The sequence below is a fragment of the Cantharellus anzutake genome (genome assembly GCF_015039405.1).
Source record: "Cantharellus anzutake strain C23 chromosome Unknown EI90scaffold_17, whole genome shotgun sequence".
NCBI lineage: Eukaryota > Fungi > Basidiomycota > Agaricomycetes > Cantharellales > Hydnaceae > Cantharellus > Cantharellus anzutake.
The window spans coordinates 823,938-841,488 of NW_024066967.1; the positions used below are offsets into that span (position 1 = coordinate 823,938).

Here is a 17,551-nt window from a genome sequence, read left to right on the forward strand (position 1 = left end):
CGTGAAGCTGAGGTGAGAGCGGTGACCACCTTGGCTATTGTGAATCTCACTGATAACCGATGTATGTTAGCATTACAGCGATTAGGTATATATACATTCTCAGTTCACTCAACGTGAAGCTGACCATTACTGCGATCAGTCATTATTTGGTTTAATGCTGTAAATAATCTATCTATAGTTTCGGTTGTAGTTTCCTATTGCGGAGGGCTCCGGTCATCCATCATCATGTCTGCTGCCTCTGTCGTTAGGAAGAAGCGAAACTTCAAGGCCCTTCACCTTGATGTCGAGTCATCAAAGTCCGAAGTTGACGACTCCCCTCTTGCATCGCGTTCCGCAGCACCGCAGAATACGGGAGTGACTGCCTTCGCGTCGAGGGCTCCTCCTGCCATACCCAACGCCCCGCGCCGGAAGCCTCCAGCCATGGATCTTACCAAGTCAAAGCGGCCTGTTCATCGAGAATCGACTGTGATCGATTCTCCAAGCCTGGTCATCGCGGCTCCAGTCCAGTCAGCGCCGTCATCAGCATCGCGATCAACTTATCACAGCCGATTGCAGGAACAGATCGCTACATTGGATGTCCGCAATCCTGAGGCTATCTTAGATCTTCGGCAGGACGATTTAAGAACCATTGGCGAGCTGGGCCAAGGGAACGGTGGTACCGTCACCAAAGTTGAGCATATCCCTACACATAAAATCATGGCCAAGAAGGTATCGTTCGGTTTCTCCTTACTACGAACATGACACAGTAGTTCAAGAATCAAAAGTAGGTAGTCCTCATAGATGCAAAGCCCGTTGTTCGAAAACAGATTCTTCGGGAGCTACAAATAATGCATCATTGCAACTCGAAATATATCATTTCGTTTCATGGCGCCTATATTTCCGATCCCCACATCTGCATTTGCATGGAGTACATGGATAAAGGTAGTTTGGATGGTGTATACAAGAAATTTGGGCCAATCCCGATCGACGTGGTGGCTTTAATCTCGCTGGCAGTCCTCGAGGGCCTCACTTATCTTTATGATGAGCATCGCATCATTCATCGAGGTGAATACCCTGATTTTTATTGGTATTCCTGTTTCGCTCAGGGCACTTCCAGACATTAAGCCCTCCAACATCCTCCTCAATTCTGAAGGACAAATCAAGATATGCGATTTTGGAGTATCGGGGGAACTTATTAACTCCATAGCCGACACTTTCGTTGGGACTTCCACCTACATGAGTGTGAGTGGTCAGTCCACTTGCTCAAGTAAGAAACCGACCTCCAGCCACAGCCTGAAAGAATCCAGGGGGCGCAGTACTCCGTTAAATCGGATGCATGGTCATTGGGCATCAGTTTGATAGAGTTGGCATTGGGGCGTTTCCCTTTCGCTGACTCCGATGAGTCCGATGACTCAGACCTTCATGACCTTGAAGGCACATTATCTCCTCATTTCAACGATACCGAGTCGACAGTTCACCCAGGCAGACCATCGTCGTTTCAGCCTTTTCCCGTATCAAGGGCATCCCAGATTGATACGACACGGTCCGTTCGTGACAAACGGAAGAGTCGAGGTGTGAGCCTTGAGGGCGGGGGAATGACCATGTCTATCCTGGAGTTACTACAACATATTGTTAACGAACCAGCACCTCGCCTTACACCCGATGGAAAGTTTCCAAAGCAAAGCGAGGAGTTCTTGGATCTTTGCCTGCGGAAGAACGTTCATGAACGTCCAACGCCCAAAGAATTATTAGTAAGTATTGGTGGATGAACCAATGATCTCATGAACACTAGCTCTCGTACATTGCTTACTAACTTCTGACAGACTCATGAATGGATAGTACAGGCGCGCGCGAGCAATTTCGATTTGAAGCAATGGGCCAGTCTTGTTTAAATTGCAACTGTGATATGTATAATTTGCTCTGATAATTATGGCTTTTCCGGTGGTGCATTCGGGAATCGATCCAAAATCACCCGACCTTGAATATCATACCCGGTGCTTATCGGCCGCGCCTTCCACCAAGCACATTCTGTTTGGGTCCTCGGTTTTTTATTTTGCGCCTCCGTGCTCTGTCCTTCTCCCCTTTACGTTTTATCCGACTGGCAGGTTTGCACTTAACTTTGAGGATTTCCACAGCCAGTCCTTTGGGATGAAGCACTTGGTTTGTTGAAACATTCTGGTCGGCCATGGTTGATTGTGGGGATGGAGGGTCACTGGGGCAGGGAGCGTCAAAAGGAACGCTTTTGGTGTCCACTCGGTTCTCTAGATCAGTCCCTTGGTCGGACTCTCGCGCTGACGGTTGTTCATCCGTGGGAGTGGGGTCCAAGTTGAGATGTGGCGAGCTCCAAACCGGAAGGCTGACACTTTGCGATGTTTTTATGTGTAAACTTTGCACATTGTCCCACCCTCCTTCGATTTTTGAAACAATCGCCGGGATAGCAATTGCGATATTCTCGATGATCTGGTTGTCGGTAAATGTTGCTGTAGCAATTTTAACATTCCTGCAGGAGATCTAAGCAGTATACTTTGGAGCGGAAAATGTACTCACATACACGGCCCTTGGATTCTGTGCATGTAGGCTGAACAAATGGCTTGCTCGAGCTCGGCTTTTAAGTTTGAACTCCGGAGGTTGACAGGGAGAGGTTGCCTAGAATCAGATGAAGCAAGACTCAGTGTGGCTGAACTCACGCAGGCAAGCTCAGGCACATACGTCTTTGCTTTGAATAAATATCTCCCCCATAACTGAGGTAAACGATGTATGATGCGGTCATCGGCAAGAAACAACGCATGACTTTGTACGAGCTCTCTACGGCTTTCAAAAGCTTTAAACTTCCCTCGCAGCTTCTCGATGCCAACAACCTTGCTGATGAATCCTATCTGCTTGTTGGTCAAGAGGGCTTTATATTCTCGCTGAGGATCCTTAGTGAGAAGGCAAACTGGGTGGTTTCGTGGGTCAACAATAGGATATGTAATAGGTCTAGCAGCGCATGTTGTCATCCCTTGAAATGTGATCTGTAAGGTGACACTCACATTCTTATTGGCCTAATGCTGGTAGCTTCGGAAGGCATTGGTTTGGTGGCAATGACAAGGTATACGAAGTCGTCTTTGGCACCAAGAACCAGTCGTTTTTCATCTTCTGCTCTTAGCTTTAGAGTGTAAGACGAGAGTGCCTTTACCGCCTTCTTCACTTGAGCCCGGGAGACCCGAGAACAGATGAGATCCTCCATGCCGGAATGAAAAAGCGTTGCAGAACGTTCGGAACCGAAGCTCGTCATCAACAATCGTCAACAACCATGCCTCCCAAACCACAAGATGAACTTTTGGGTGTTGTTCACTTGTTATCCAAAGCCGCAAGGATAGTGCGTATCAATTTTGGCCCATCGTGAACGATGAATAATTCCTGTCAGATTGGCGAACAGGAAGCTAGGCTGGGCTCGTTGGTAAATGTCCCACTGACGGCGCAGATCTAATCTGACCTAACTATTCGTTCCAGGCAAGGGAGTACAAGTCCAGTGTGACATTAGAAGAATTCCAAAAAGTGGCGGAGGAGCGTGATAATCTTCAGGACAATGTAAGCTTTTACACAGGTGGAAAGTTGGTTGTCGTTGTGCTCATTCAAGCAATGTAGTTGAATCAAGCAAACGAAAGGGTGTTAGAGTTAGAAAACCAGGTAATGTAGACGTAACAAACACACATGGACAATGCTGCTTTACCATTTTCCCCAAAGCTCTCGTCAACTTTGAAGGAATTTCGATCACACCGAGACGCTGTGGGTCCCATGCAATCTAGTTGAAACAACATACTGATGAATCTTTTATATAGGCTGAACTTACCAGTAGACTGAAAAATCAAGCGCTTGCAGAAGCCAGGGAAGAGGCTAACAGATGGCACGAACAATGTACTCGGATAGAGCAGGCTCGGGAGGTACGAGCCTCCCAGATTGATGCTCTTATCCAGGCTCTCCATGAGCGGCACACCAGCCTCTCACAGTTGTATCACGGACGAAATATTCCCGGTTACAATTTCCTTTCGTCAGAGGCTGTTCACTGCGAGCCAGCTGCCAAAACCGAATCCGATATGCCAGGATTCGGGGGCTCGTTCAACACTTCCGTAACGAGACCATCGACTAGTTCTGGCGACGTGAATGATCCTCGCACACTGAACACTTCATTTCGACGACATTCTAATGGTCGGCAAGCTGAAGCTGGATATTACACTGGAGAAGATCATAACGATTCGGAGGTGGATGAGATGGCAATAATTCCCTCCAGTGTGAGCCATATATATTGTTTTTTCACAAGTTAGTTATTGACCTTCACACCTAGCGTCGGAAGAGAACTTCTGATGCCCAGACTATCGGGCATGCTTTGTTCGAATCCTCACTCCATATTCCATCTACAGCCGATTCAGTTCGTTCGTCCAAGAAGCGGAAAGCACCTCAAGCTATAAATTCCAAAAAAGCAAAGCGATGATAGCAAATTCTCGTACAGCAGGAAGCTGGACATTGGAATACAATGGAGATTCAGCTAGCCCAGCGTATGGTCTTGCAGGGTGAACGGCGCGGGCGTGGGGATACCAACCTATGATCAAGCGGGTTTGAAGTATAGTGTTGATATGTACTAGGAACAACATTAGTTCGTGCACAGCCAAAAAAAACCCTGTGATCACCTTCTTATGATACCTCATTGTGGTTGCGACCGCCAGCACCCCATTCTTGATTGCGCTGGTGCCTAGATGGTTAAGCACGACGTGGTTTGGTATAGGAAGGACGGAGTTATCATCCCGGCTACCCTCCATTACAGCTCGATCTCGTCCGTGCCGCTGAGCATTTAATATGACCTTCTCAAGATGACGGGGCAACGTGGCAGGATGCGGTATTGGGGGAGGATCTGCAAGTTGTTGGGAAAGGTACCTTTCCTCCTGCACAGCAGAATGCACGAGGTGAGGTGGAATGTGACTGATAAACGGTGTTTGTTGGCGAGAAGTTCGGGATGAGGCCGTCTCCGACGGATCCCATGCAGAGGGGGGAACTTCGATATAATTCACTAAATGTCCATCGTTATCTGTTGCAGTGGGTAGCTCGTCTGAGCATCTCCACTGGTCATCCACTAAGAATTTCAAACGATGATTCCCGGGCGGCAACCTAATCGCAACAGAGAAAACACCAGGGCTTGATCTGCCAATAACGTCAATTAATCGGTACAAGGCCAAAGAAGCAACATACTCAGGAATCATGCGGACACGACCCTTCCATGAGCTTTCGAACGTTCCCGACAAAAAGACGTTTGTCCCACCTCCTCTCCAAGTAATCGTTGTTTGCACGAGACCGTCATTCCCTTCAGGCTGGAAAGGAGAAGATTGGGAGGTCCCCATCACAGGAAGAGGGATTCCTAGAGGGATACTGCTATGGATGTGAACCTCCGGTGTATGCATACCCCCTTCTGGATACCTGTCGTAATCATGAGCATAATCATCGTGGCGGGGTGCCTCTGCTTGGGGGATATATCGAGGATGAGAGGACTCGGGTTGAGAAAGGTTCGGCGGCGAAATAGGGGAGGTGTCCAAGTGGCTCCCTATGTCCACCATTCCTTGTGTATTGTTGCCTGGAGGAATGGGAATAGGTGCGGGGGCGGTGGTGGTTTCGGGACGACGAAGAGGCGAGAGGGAGAGACGATTGATATCGGGTAGTTCCAGGCTAGTTCTGCGCGAAGGCTGTGGGCGTCTTCGAGCCTCTTGAGGGAGCTGTGTTCCGGGGCGTGGACTTGGACTGTTGTTGGATGCGTTCTGGCCCATGTTCCAAAAGTGTTGAACGGATGAAGCTCTCACATTGACTTCCAAATCGGGCAATACATCTGACCAACAGCAATAAGTCATGTTCGATCCGACGAAAGCTCAGACTGATGAAGTTTTCAATGCGCTCAAATGCCAAAAGGCGAACAAGGTGCAGATGGACAGTCTACACAAGTCACTGCATTCTTAGTTACGATTCGCAGACATGTTTCGATTGCCAGGCTCGCAACCCTACATGGGCGAGCGTGACGTTCGGAGTCTACATATGCCTCGATTGTTCTAGCATTCATCGAAACATGGGTGTACACATAAGTTTTGTTAGGTTAGAGCGCGTGTTTCCGAACTTTCCCGACAAGATTGACTAGGTTTACTTCGTTTCAAGGTCGACAACCCTTGACAGCTGGCAATTGCATCAACTCCGTACGATGAAAGTCGGGGGTAATGCCGCAGCTGCTGAATTCTATATGCGAAATGGGGCGACGGCTCTTCTATCAGACTCGGATGTAAAGAAGAAATATTCTGGGCGCGTTTCAGAGCTGTACAAGGATGAACTTGCGAGGAGGGTCGCCGATGACGTTATTAGGTCAGTTCTGCGGAGGGGCTACTTGCATTGGCAACTAAACTGGTTGAAGATTTCCCCAAGGCATCTATCTTGATGGTATTTCGGATCCTATTCCATCTCCTGGCGATACAACTGTCAAGACAGCAAAGGAGGAAGACGATTTCTTCTCGAATTGGGATCAGAAAACTACTACTACAGGCGCTCCTTCTACTAGCATGTCAAGGTCTGCGCCACCTTTTGGCACAGTCTCAGCTACGGGGCCGCGGATTGTCACCTCAGCTGCTTTGCTTTCACAGCCATCATCGGTCGCCGGCAGCCCTTCATCTTCTGCGTCAGCCCAACGACCCACGAAGCAAGGATATCGGCTAGGCAGTTTGCCTTCTGTTGCATCGTCCAATCGATCTGTTAAGTTGGGGGCTAAGCGTGCGGGGCCTACCGTCAATTTCGAGGAAGCCGAGCAGAAGGCGCGAGTGGAGGAAGAGAGGGTCAAGCAGCTTGGATACGATTCGAAAAAGGAGGTTCAGCAAGACAAGAATAAAGGCCAAGCGGCCCCTGGCATTGCTGAAATTTCAACCGACTCTCAACAGTCTGCAAGGAGCTCCACTATGACACCCTCTATTGCAATGGATGCGAAACATGCCACTCAAGATCTTGAGAGGCTAGGCATTGGCTTCAGGAAGCTTGGGCTTGGCCAATCTACTGCTTCTGCATCATCTGTCCTCCCATCCATTGTGAAGGTTGCAGACGATTCACCAAGTACAGCCCGTGAGAGGTTTGGAAATCAAAAGGCAATTTCCTCAGACATGTATTTCGAGCGCAACGCATAGTGAGCTATCACATTAGATACGATGAGGGATTTTAAGATACTAATGCTGTCTGCCTTAGTGATCCTCACGCTCGGGTACGTGATTTGCGGTTGCTGTAAACTCAGTTATTCAAAACTCTTCCAGAATGAGGCTCAGTCCAGGTTGGCAAACTTCTCAAATGCAACTAGCATATCAAGCAATCAATATTTTGGTCGTGACGAGGATGAAGCCACTTCTGAAGCAGAGCCGGGGTCCATTGGGCCTTTTACTGGGAACGAGTCCCTCTCTGCGCTGGAGACTGCTACTAGGGATGCAATTAGCCGCGTTTTGTCGAATCCTGATGTACAGAGTGCAGCTGATTCCATTCGTGCCGGAGCTTTGAAGGTGGGCACTTCATGGTCATATCTGCAAATACCGCTAATACATTTCATTGTAGCTTTCGGACTACTTGGCACAGATGAGCGAGCAGAGGTGACTTGTCTCTTCGCTATCATTAGTTATAAGAGGTCAGATGGATATTAAAGACACCATGTTTCTATGATTTTAATGGCAGCACTGCTGCTGGAGTTTGCATAGCATGTGGCAACTGTTACAAATGAATTGAACCCGGGGGTCTTGAGGAGCTTGTATAATCACACTAAACCTAAACCAACCTCCCAGAGTGTGATGCAATAGTCATGTGAAAATTGATGGAAATTATTTTGAAACCAGCCAATGGTCACTACTAGTGACTTGACCAACTGTATAGGGGTCAAATTTCAAATTGCATTAAGGTACAGACTCTTATGTAATTAATACAAAAGGGGACTTCTGTAATATAGTTACTCATTCCATTCAATTCTCATTGTTGCCATGTTGGTTTGAGCAAGTTGTACATAGTGTCAGGGACACATCCGGGGTCGAGGGGGCCGGGGTGTAATGCCTGACACCAGAAGCCTCACAGGGTGTGGAGTGTCATATCCATCCCCGGCCATCGACTTCCGGTCCCTCCGATCCCTCCGGTCTAACTCCGCTCCTTCCTCACTAACCTCGGAGCTCCCGTATTCCGCAATCCTCTCGGTACCCCTTGATGGTCACCACCCCCTCATTTCAATTTATTACCTACGCCTCCCTAAGTATGGAGCCCTGAAGACTTCCGGACAGCTCTGACGTCTGCTAGCGCACTCCCGTCTCCGCTGGGCAATACACTCGCCTGCCCTGCAGAGCCCACCTTCAGGCCTATCCCTCCTTTCTGTTTCTGGGTTATCGCCTGCCTTTCCGCTAACCCTGCGACCCGACTCATCGGTAATATTCAGTCGGCTAATGTTTAACCCCGTTAGCTCTGCTCCGTTTGGCTCTGCCAATTGCGGACCCGTCTTCGCTGTAACCATATATATATCCCACTTGTACATAGGTTACACTCCAGTAATAAAATCAACTAGAGTTACCCCCCTTTGGTTCTGATTGCCAGTCAGTAAGTTAGGGCATGGACGTGTCACTAGGCACAGCGCTCTTGGCATAAGTCGCTGAGGCCAAAGCCCTCCGCTATGGAGACTCTCCCTCATCTCGAATCTGGTCTCTGACATGGAGCAGGCATGCATACTGGTGGGCCCAACTCGGGATGTGGTCCCTGGCCACTTAGACTGAAGTGGAAAGGGTGTTATTATTATTAAAGGTGGAAAGGGTGAGAAGAAGGCTACTTCTTCGGTTCCCACTTCAGGTATGTTTATATACATGTGGCTTGGGTCACATGATGGGTGCCATGTCACCTTCGCACACAGCCATAGTCACCTGGGTGTCCCTGTGGGGGATCCCAAGGGCATCTGCTGCAAGCATGCATGCTGGGCACAGCGGGAGCCTGAGGTGCCTGGGCCAGGTGTGTCGTAGGTGCGCTGCAGGTGGGTCAATGGTACATTGATACAAGGGAAGGTTGTCTGTGTAGAATAAAGAGAAAATAAAGAGAAAGTAAAATAAGAGGAGAGTGAAGAAAGGGAAAGGAAGAGAAGGGGGGAGGAGGTAGGAGAGGAGTGGGTAGCGGGGCACTGGGTGAAGTGGGGCTGGGTGGGGCCAGGTCAGGTGGGTGTGCCTGTCAGGGCATACCCCACCTGACCCCATGCTGCACCCTGCACCACGTTGCCCTACTCCGCTTCCCCTGCCATCACTCCCTGCTCCCCCTATCCCTTCTTTCCTCTTTCTTCCTTCTCCTTTCTTTCTATTCCTATTCTATGGTTGATTTCCTCTTTCTCTATGTACCACCACACCCTAAGGCCACCACCTCTATCGCTGCACCTGCTGCATGCATCCCCGCCCACACAGCAGCCACCCTCGGGATCTCCCATGGAGACACCCGGAGCGGTGCAGCTGTGTGTGGAGATGACATGGCCCCATTCATGTGACCCTAGCTGCATGTATATAACAGTACCTGGGGTGGGAACAGAAGAAGCAGCCTTCTTCTCACTTTCCCACTTCAGACTAAGTGGTCAGGGACGCTCACCCCATGACAGGACCACTGCTATGCATAGCTGCTACTCATCCCATCAAGTCCCCTGTGCCAGGACTTCACCATTTTTGGAGCTGTCCCTGACAGTGCCCTGACATCACCCCCTCCTTAAGCCGCTTCACCTCAAAGCGGCCAGGTGGTTCTCCCTCTCTCTTCCTGGGGCCTGGGGGTGTGTCCTGTGGAATTCCTCAATCTGGTCGGGGGCATGGGCTAAGTGGTCCCGCTGGAGCCATTGGTTCTCTGAGTTTGGCCAGCCAGCAAACTTTACCAGATACCAGAGTTTCCAGTGTAGCCACTTAGAGTCCAATACCTTCTTGACTTCATATTCTTCTTCTCCATCTACGAGTTCCAGGCCTGGGCAAGGGTCAGTGGGTTGTTCTGTGATGTCATCCGGGCAGTATGGCCTGATGTTCATCATGGATACAACTGGGTGGACTCCCTTCTGTCATGCGGTAAGTTGAAGTTTGATGGTGGCTGGGGAGATGACTTTGACAATCTTGAAAGGGCCAAGCCACTTGTGGTCCAACTTTTTGGTTGGGCAGTCAGTCATGTAGTTTTGGGCACTGAGCCAGACTTGGTCACCCTCTTGATACTTTGGGGCCGTCTCATGGTCTTGGTCATAGTAATGGGCCATTTCGTCCACTGCATGTTCCAGTGCTGCTTTTGCCTCCTCCTGCATTTTCATCATCCTTGACGAGAACGCATCAGCAGCCTCCACCTTGGACGTTGTAACCGGGCAAGAAGGCTGCCCAGGCAAGAGAGTAGGGACCTGGGGGAAGTGTCTGAGTCGGGTTGGAAGGAGGGAAAGGAAGGATGGTGGCAACAGTGCCAATACTGTGCTGTGGTCCGGGTGCTAGAAAACAATCAACAAAATCTCACAAAATAAGTACTCACTCCTGGTCACTCTGGACTATCGTCAGGAGTCAGAGATACTGTATAAACTCATACATCACCCTCTGGCGTCACTAAACTTATCAAACAACTTGTTACTTGGTGGGGGTGTCCCTTCTCATTGGGGGAGTCCTCTGTACCATACATGAAAATGTGTGCTATAAGTGAGAAATTGCAGGGCAAAGGGGAAGAATAGAAATTCACCTCTATGGTGACACAGAATAGCAAAGAAAGTTATGGAAAGGAAATACAAATAAAAGCAATGAAAACAATATCAGAAACAATAAAATGAATGATGGAAATAGTATCCCTCCTAATCGAGCATCCAACAACCTTCTCCTGCCGACCGAATGGACTCTCCTCTCTCGTAGCTTTCCAATGGTACTAATTTCATCCAAATCCATCCAGTGGTTCTTGAGATATGACTGGAATTGGGATTGACAGGCGTGGGAATCTTGACTGTAGGGTGTCAGGGGATGACTCCCGGGTCCCCATGACCCTCCCCTATGGTCCACAACCTACTGGTGTAACCAGCCCTATCCAGGGCACAACCTACTGTGGGTAAGGAGATGAGAAGGAAGCTAACTTCTCATCTTCCCACAGTGGCCACCATATCAGGAAAACTTCTGGGAATATCTGGAAGTCGCATGAAGGCAGGATCCAGGGCTGGATCATGCGGCACATGGAGCATGTGGTGTGGGAATGCGTGCGGGAAGTGTAGTGGGTCCGGGCTAGTCAGGGTGTGTGCCCTGACATAGGGCTGGAAATGCATCGGAAAAATTGGGAAAATGGGGAAATGGTAGAAAAGGTATCTGGGACCATGTATGAAGTGCCTCGGGTATGGGGTGTTCATCAGGGTGTTAGAATTGAAATTTCTGGGCTAGTTTGTATGGTAGCGGAGATTCCCACCTACAACATGCATGTGGGTTCTGTCCTCATCCTGGGGTGTTGGCCAGTGTTGAGTTCGAAAGGGGTTCAGTGGGTGGAGGAGTGGATGTGGAGAATTCTGCTAGGGGGAGCCAGTCTGCCCAGTCATCCTGGCAGTGGTTGACGAACACCTGGAGGTAGGCCTCAATGTAAGGGGTTGGTGTAGGTTCCAACCCCAGTTCTCCTCAATCCTCAGGTCGTCAATAAAGTTGAGCTGTATGGAGCTTTAATTATCAACAATGGGGAGGAAAAGGAGTTCTGTTCCTTTTCCCAAATTCCCACATTATTGTATATACATTGTTTATACATGTTTAAATCGAGACAAATATACAATAAGATAATGAATGAAGGGTGGGGTTACCACTCCTTACACTCAATCTCTTGATTGATCTGCTCAGTCTGTCCATCCGTCTGGGGGTGGTAGGGTGTTGAGGGAGTCAGCTTGACGCCTAGGAGGTCTGCAAGCTCTTTTGAGAAGCGGGAGATGAAGGCACTCCCCCTGTCACTGAGGATCTCCTCAGGGAGCCTGTGGTGCCTCCAGACATGCTCTAGGAAGAGCTGTGTGATACCCCCCGAGTTTACAGTTGTCACAGTGGGGACCACATGGATGCATTTGGACAGGTGGTCCACTACAACAAGGATGGCATTGTATCCCTTTGACTCTGGGAGCTCCCCTACCATATCCACCAAGATCACCTGCCAGTGACAGGTGGGGACTTTGTTTGGGGTGAGCTTCCTGACCTTTTGTGAGGGGAATGACTTGACATGGTTGCAGGTATCGCACCCATGTACATACCACCTGACATACTCTGCCATCTGGGGCCACCAGTAGTCACAGGAGACAAGTTCCAGCATCAGCAAACCCAACCAGGGGGTATGAGACTCTCAGAGCTCACAGAGCTAAGAACTTTGAAAATTGCAGGTCCCCCTCTCTGAGAGCTCATAGAGATATATTTGCCCACAGAGGACTATTAGCTCTATGAGCACCCTGAGCCCATGTTTAATTCACAAAATATTCAAAAAATTAAAAAGCTTGACTACACTATCATGTGACTGGCCACAGTCAAGTCCCTACCCCAGGGTCAACTGGACAACAGTCTACTTAACTTGCAACCCCTCATGTGGCACTGCACATCAAGGCCACACAACCCAATTGATATATACACTGAATTTAGGGTTATAAATAGGGTTAATCCAAAATTACTTAGGGTAAAATGGGGGGAAAAATGAGGGGGAAAATAGGGGGAAATGGGGGGGAGAATGAGGGGGAAAATAGGGGGGAAAGGGGGGGGGGGGGAAATGAGGGGAAAATTGAGGGGGGGAATGGGGGGGGGATGAGGGAGAAAATGAGGGGGAATTGGGAGGGGGAATGAGGGGAAAATTAAAGGGGGGAAATGGGGGGAATGGGGTGACATTTGGAGGGGGCAATGAGGGGGAAAATGAGGGAGGAAATGGGGGGTAATTGAGGGGGGAAATGAGGGGGGGAATGGGTGAAATTTGGAGGGGAGAATGAGGGGGAAATGAGGAGAAAATTAAGGAGGAATTGGGGGGGAATGAGGGGAAAATTGAAGGGGGGGATGGGGGGAGAATTGCAGAGGGAATTGGGGGGGGGAATTGAGGGGGGGATGAAGGGGAAAATGGGAGGAAAATGAGGGGGAACTGGGGGGTTTCTAAAAACTTGAAAAAAAGTCAGGGAAAATTAAGGAAATTTCAGAAAATTCAGGGAGAAATGGGGGACTTTCAAAAAAAATTGAGAAAAGGAAAATTTCTAAAAAATCAGGGAGAATTAGGGAAAATTCAGAAATCTTGGGAAATGTTAGGGAGAGAAATTTCAGGACATTTAGAAATAATTTAAAAAAATTGAAATCACCTTTCTATCATAAAATTTTTGCTGTCTGAAAAATTCAAGGCAAACTCCAAAATCCAAAAATTTACACTATATATTTCATCTCCTTTCTCACCCAAAACTCAACCAATTTTGACAATTCAAAAGGCTTGGTATGGATGTATGGATGATATCTGAAGGATACATCAGCTTTCTGTTTGCTTTATTGGGCTGTATTTTAAATTTACTCTTTTTGGGACACTTTTCAAAACTGATTTACATAACATGCATGGTTACATTGCCACACTTAAGTGCTTTCCAATGCACATAGATAGAATCATCAAAATTGGATGAGTTTTGAGCAAGAAATGAGATGAAAGATAAAGTGCAAAGTTTTGAGTTTTCCTCAAATTTTGCAAATAACAATAAACAAGGTGCTGTCTCTCACCATATTCCATGGATACATCAGTAAACACAAAAGGTCTATGAGGTCTATGAGCCTGCTGAGATCATAGAGCTCATAGAGCCTTTGGAGCCTTTGGAGTGATGTGGATGGCTATTTTCCGCACATTTACAGAAACATATATCCATATTACCATTGCACTACTGGTGCCAAGATAACTCAGCAGATTCCATGGAGACATGAAGACCATTCATTAGTAAAAAAAAAAACACAAAGCTCTATGAGCTCTATGAGCCCACTGAGCTCATAGAGCTTTTCGAGTGATGATGATGGCTATTTTACATGCATTTCCAAAAATGGATATCCATATTATCTTTGCACTTCTGCATCCTTATGAGAACAAAATCATATATATATTTCATTTTCTTGACTCTATGTGTAGAGGGTGCACAGCAAAAGACTCAATTTGCTCACAGAGCTCTGAGCGGTCTGTACTGTCATATCCATACCAACTCCACCTGACCTCCTATCTACTCCACCACCATTCCGGTCCACCTCCAGTCCATCCTCCCTCATAACCTCCACCATACCCTCCAGTATACCTCCGGTCCACCTCCACCTCTGATCTCCGGTACCATCTCCAGTACCCCTTATCCTAATCATAGAAGGTTATTAATATTCCTACCTACCCAACATTACTATGGACCTCCTAGGACCTCCGTCAATCCCACAAAGGTTTTCCCACTATCCAATAGCTGTCTGTCAGGGCACACCCGCCTGACCCGGCTCCACCCGGCCCAACCTGACCCGGTACCCCGCCAGTCCACCCTTCCTTACCCCCTCCCCCTTTCCCTTCTTCCCCCTCATCCTCCCCTCCTCAGTTTCTCCTTATCTTACTTCCCCTTTATTCTCTCTTTATTCTACATGGATGACTTTCTCTGTATCAATGTACAACTGACCCATCTGCAGCGCACCCACCATGTACCCGGCCCGGGCACCTCGGGCGACTTCCCACTGTGCCCAGCACGCGCGCCTGCACTGGATACCCTCGGGATCTCCCACGGAGACACCCGGGTGGTTACGGCTGTGTGCGAGGGTGACGTGGCATCCGTCATGTGATCCAAGCCGCATGTATATAAACGAACCTGAAGTGGGAACCGAAGAAGTAGCCTTCTTCTCAACTTTCCACTTCAGGTAAGTAGTACAATATTTCTCCTTTAATAATAATAACAACTTTCCACTTCAGTCTAAGTGGCCAGGGACTACTGTCCCACATCGGGCCTGTCAGTACGCACGCCTGATCCGCCCCCCGCCAGGCTCTCGGTCCTGGACGCTACACCCGGACCCCCTCGACCCCGGACGAGTCCCTGACACTTACGGGTACTCAACCTATCCGGATAGGGGTCCGGGCCGGCTGGATAACCGCCCGTGCCCTGACACGATCCTGTCGTGGGGTGAGCGTCCCCGACCACTTAGTCTGAAGTGGGAATGTGAGAAGAAGGCTACTTCTTCGGTTCCCACTCCAGCTGTTATTATATACATGCAGGGTTGATCACGTGGGGTGCGCCACATCACCCTCGCACACAGCCATGGCTCTCTGGGTGTCTCTGCGGGAGATCCTGAGAGGGCCCGTTGCAGGCGCAGGGTGAGCGCTGAAGGAGCGGAGCTGGATCACCTTATGTAACCAGTTTCCTACGTCCAATAACAATATTAGAGTTTGTGCTGATTTGCGTACTGACCGTGTTTTGGTTGCCAAATATATAATTGTTCACTGTCTAAACAACAATAAACACCCCCCAACGATCTCACCTGACGTATAGATCGTCTATGGATAAAATTCTATATTGACTTTACTATGATTTCTAGTCAATATTACACCTAGATATACCACTTTTCAGTAGGACGTGATTTTCCTGATATTTTATTGAAGGAAAACTACTAATAAAATAATTCCACAATAAATGTTACTCAATACAGGAGTGACCAAACTGCTCTTTCTATCGCTTAGAGTGCGTGCTAGTTATCTAGCAGGTTCAGGATCGCTCACTTTTCTCCTGTGGTGTGATAACCAAGTATTGCTGAGAGATTATTCAATTAAGAAGTCCCTCCACCAAATTCTCACTAATTCTCACTATGACACTTTTGTTCAGCTGTGTCTAACTGACCCTAACTCACGCTTAGAGTGACGTGTTAGTTTTTATATTAGCTAACAACTAATATTTGCTTTTATCTTTTGGAGCAAACGAACCAACCACTGGTGAGGAGAATTAAACTTTTATTTCTACCTGAGGTTTGAGAGGGGGCAGAAGCGGCGGCCTTTTATGCTTTTCAGAGGCCTCTCTACTCCCACGCCTCGCACTAGTTACATGTGCTACATTTGTATTATAGATAGTTCTAGAATGATATAGGGGCTTGGGCTGTGTAAGCTTAATAATGGACTTAGGACATGACTCAGCAATAAGTAATTCAGTTCTTTGTCTTTTGGGCCGATCTTAGCGGGGTCTTGTAGCGCTAAAGCTATGCTCTACACCACCTTAATTACGAACGGTTATCTTTAGAAATGACTCGGCTATAAAGGAACTTTCTAGACTGTTCTCTAATTCACCCCTTTTTGTGAAGCCGCATCATTACTAATGTTCTAGAGCTTTCCCAATTAATTAACTGATCCGCGGACTTCTGAATCACTTTATGCTTATGATCCGAGATCCAGATCATCAATCATTCCTTTGTTCCGATTTATTTGAGCTTAAAATCAAAAAGTTTTGATGAATCATGGGAAAATATACAAGATCCGGTTTTTTAGCATTTTCTCCTCTTCTGATGCAATCAAAAACTGTCCGCCCGCGTCGGGGAATACTCTGTCATATGGTATTCGGTCCGCCAGACTTCCGGGCTCCAATATATTTCCCTTGAGTCACATTACTTTTTATAAGAATTAGCAAATAAATATATATGAATTATAAGGTGTTTCGCTGTTTGAGCGATATCTCCGTCAGTTTTGAAGCTTTTAGAATGAAACAAAACCGTGGATAAAGTTTAGAAACAGTCCTTTCAGATGGTAAAAAGATTACAGTCAAAAGTTTACTGGTTCCCGAGATATTCACATTTCTTTCCCAATGTTCCTTCTTATTCTGCCGTCTATGTGCTATTTTCTTGTTGTAGGGATATATTCTTTGAATATTACACCTATGCCAGGTTCTAGGCATGCTTGTAGTAGATTAAATCTCATGCTACATGGGTGTAGATAATTTATAATGATCTTCTAATGTCTGTCCAGTCTCATAAAGATCATGAGACCTGTTAAACATCTGAACTTGTGTCAGGGCACACACCCTGACTAGCCCGGACCCGGACCCGCATCCGGACCCGCTTCCACCTGCCGCACTTCCCGCATGCGCGCACGCTGTGGGAAGATGAGAAGTTAGCTTCCTTCTCATCTCCTTACCCACAGTAGGCAAGTGTATTCTACATTGCCTTTATCTATTCATCTCCTTACCCACAGTAGAGTTGTTGCCCTGGACAGGGCTGTTCATAGGCCAGGCTGTGGACCATAGGGGAGGGTCATGGGGACCCAGGAGTCGTCCCCTGACAACTTGTCACCTTTTTGTTGACTATTCTGATAGATCATTGTTTTATTCTTTGAATATTATTACAGCGCAGCGGCGATGACGGTGATATGGGGATGGTAAGATACAGGAGGGGAAATGGGCGTGTGCCCCGGTGATACATTGAGCAGTGGGAAAGGTGGTCCATGTAAGAGAGAGAAAGAAAGAAAGAAAGAAGAAAAGAAGAAGAAAGAAAGAGGAAGGGAGGAAGATGCGGTGTGGAGTGGGGAAGTGGAGTGGGGGTCAGGCAGGGCATGTCAGGGCGTGCCCTGACACAATGCAGGG

At 47.9% G+C, this 17,551-nt stretch overlaps 5 protein-coding genes across 5 annotated transcripts; 3 read left to right on the forward strand and 2 right to left on the reverse strand.

The window, feature by feature from the left end:
• Nucleotides 1–420: 420 nt before the first annotated feature.
• EI90DRAFT_2916763 (kinase) lies at nt 421–1,871 on the forward strand (the record flags this gene model as incomplete). Its single annotated transcript, XM_039054595.1, has 5 exons — nt 421–708; nt 768–1,044; nt 1,097–1,221; nt 1,272–1,730; nt 1,803–1,871. The coding sequence occupies 5 exons, from the start codon at nt 421–423 to the stop codon at nt 1,869–1,871; spliced, it is 1,218 nt and encodes a 405-aa protein (XP_038917565.1).
• EI90DRAFT_3052386 (ribosomal protein L1p/L10e family-domain-containing protein) lies at nt 1,803–3,249 on the reverse strand. Its single transcript, XM_039059936.1, has 4 exons — nt 3,009–3,249; nt 2,689–2,955; nt 2,527–2,625; nt 1,803–2,479 (listed from the first exon to the last, which is right to left on the reverse strand). Exons 1-4 carry the CDS (start codon nt 3,203–3,205, stop codon nt 1,978–1,980), a joined length of 1,065 nt encoding a protein of 354 aa, XP_038917566.1. The 5' UTR covers nt 3,206–3,249; the 3' UTR covers nt 1,803–1,977.
• Nucleotides 3,250–3,271: 22 nt separating this feature from the next.
• On the forward strand, nt 3,272–4,468 carry EI90DRAFT_3153730 (uncharacterized protein; the record flags this gene model as incomplete). The annotated part of the gene is made up of 7 exons (XM_039065883.1): nt 3,272–3,337; nt 3,386–3,418; nt 3,472–3,549; nt 3,607–3,648; nt 3,706–3,747; nt 3,801–4,250; nt 4,304–4,468. 7 exons carry the CDS (start codon nt 3,272–3,274, stop codon nt 4,448–4,450), a joined length of 858 nt encoding a protein of 285 aa, XP_038917567.1. The 3' UTR covers nt 4,451–4,468.
• On the reverse strand, nt 4,329–5,381 carry EI90DRAFT_3052388 (5'-AMP-activated protein kinase beta subunit, interation domain-containing protein). Its single transcript, XM_039059937.1, has 3 exons — nt 5,203–5,381; nt 4,647–5,154; nt 4,329–4,597 (listed from the first exon to the last, which is right to left on the reverse strand). Exons 1-3 carry the CDS (start codon nt 5,349–5,351, stop codon nt 4,565–4,567), a joined length of 690 nt encoding a protein of 229 aa, XP_038917568.1. The 5' UTR covers nt 5,352–5,381; the 3' UTR covers nt 4,329–4,564.
• Nucleotides 5,382–5,850: 469 nt separating this feature from the next.
• On the forward strand, nt 5,851–7,825 carry EI90DRAFT_2971031 (ArfGap-domain-containing protein; the record flags this gene model as incomplete). Its single annotated transcript, XM_039055710.1, has 7 exons — nt 5,851–5,919; nt 5,972–6,090; nt 6,151–6,351; nt 6,401–7,156; nt 7,216–7,231; nt 7,281–7,520; nt 7,573–7,825. 7 exons carry the CDS (start codon nt 5,851–5,853, stop codon nt 7,609–7,611), a joined length of 1,440 nt encoding a protein of 479 aa, XP_038917569.1. The 3' UTR covers nt 7,612–7,825.
• Between the last annotated feature and the right edge of the window lie 9,726 nt (nt 7,826–17,551).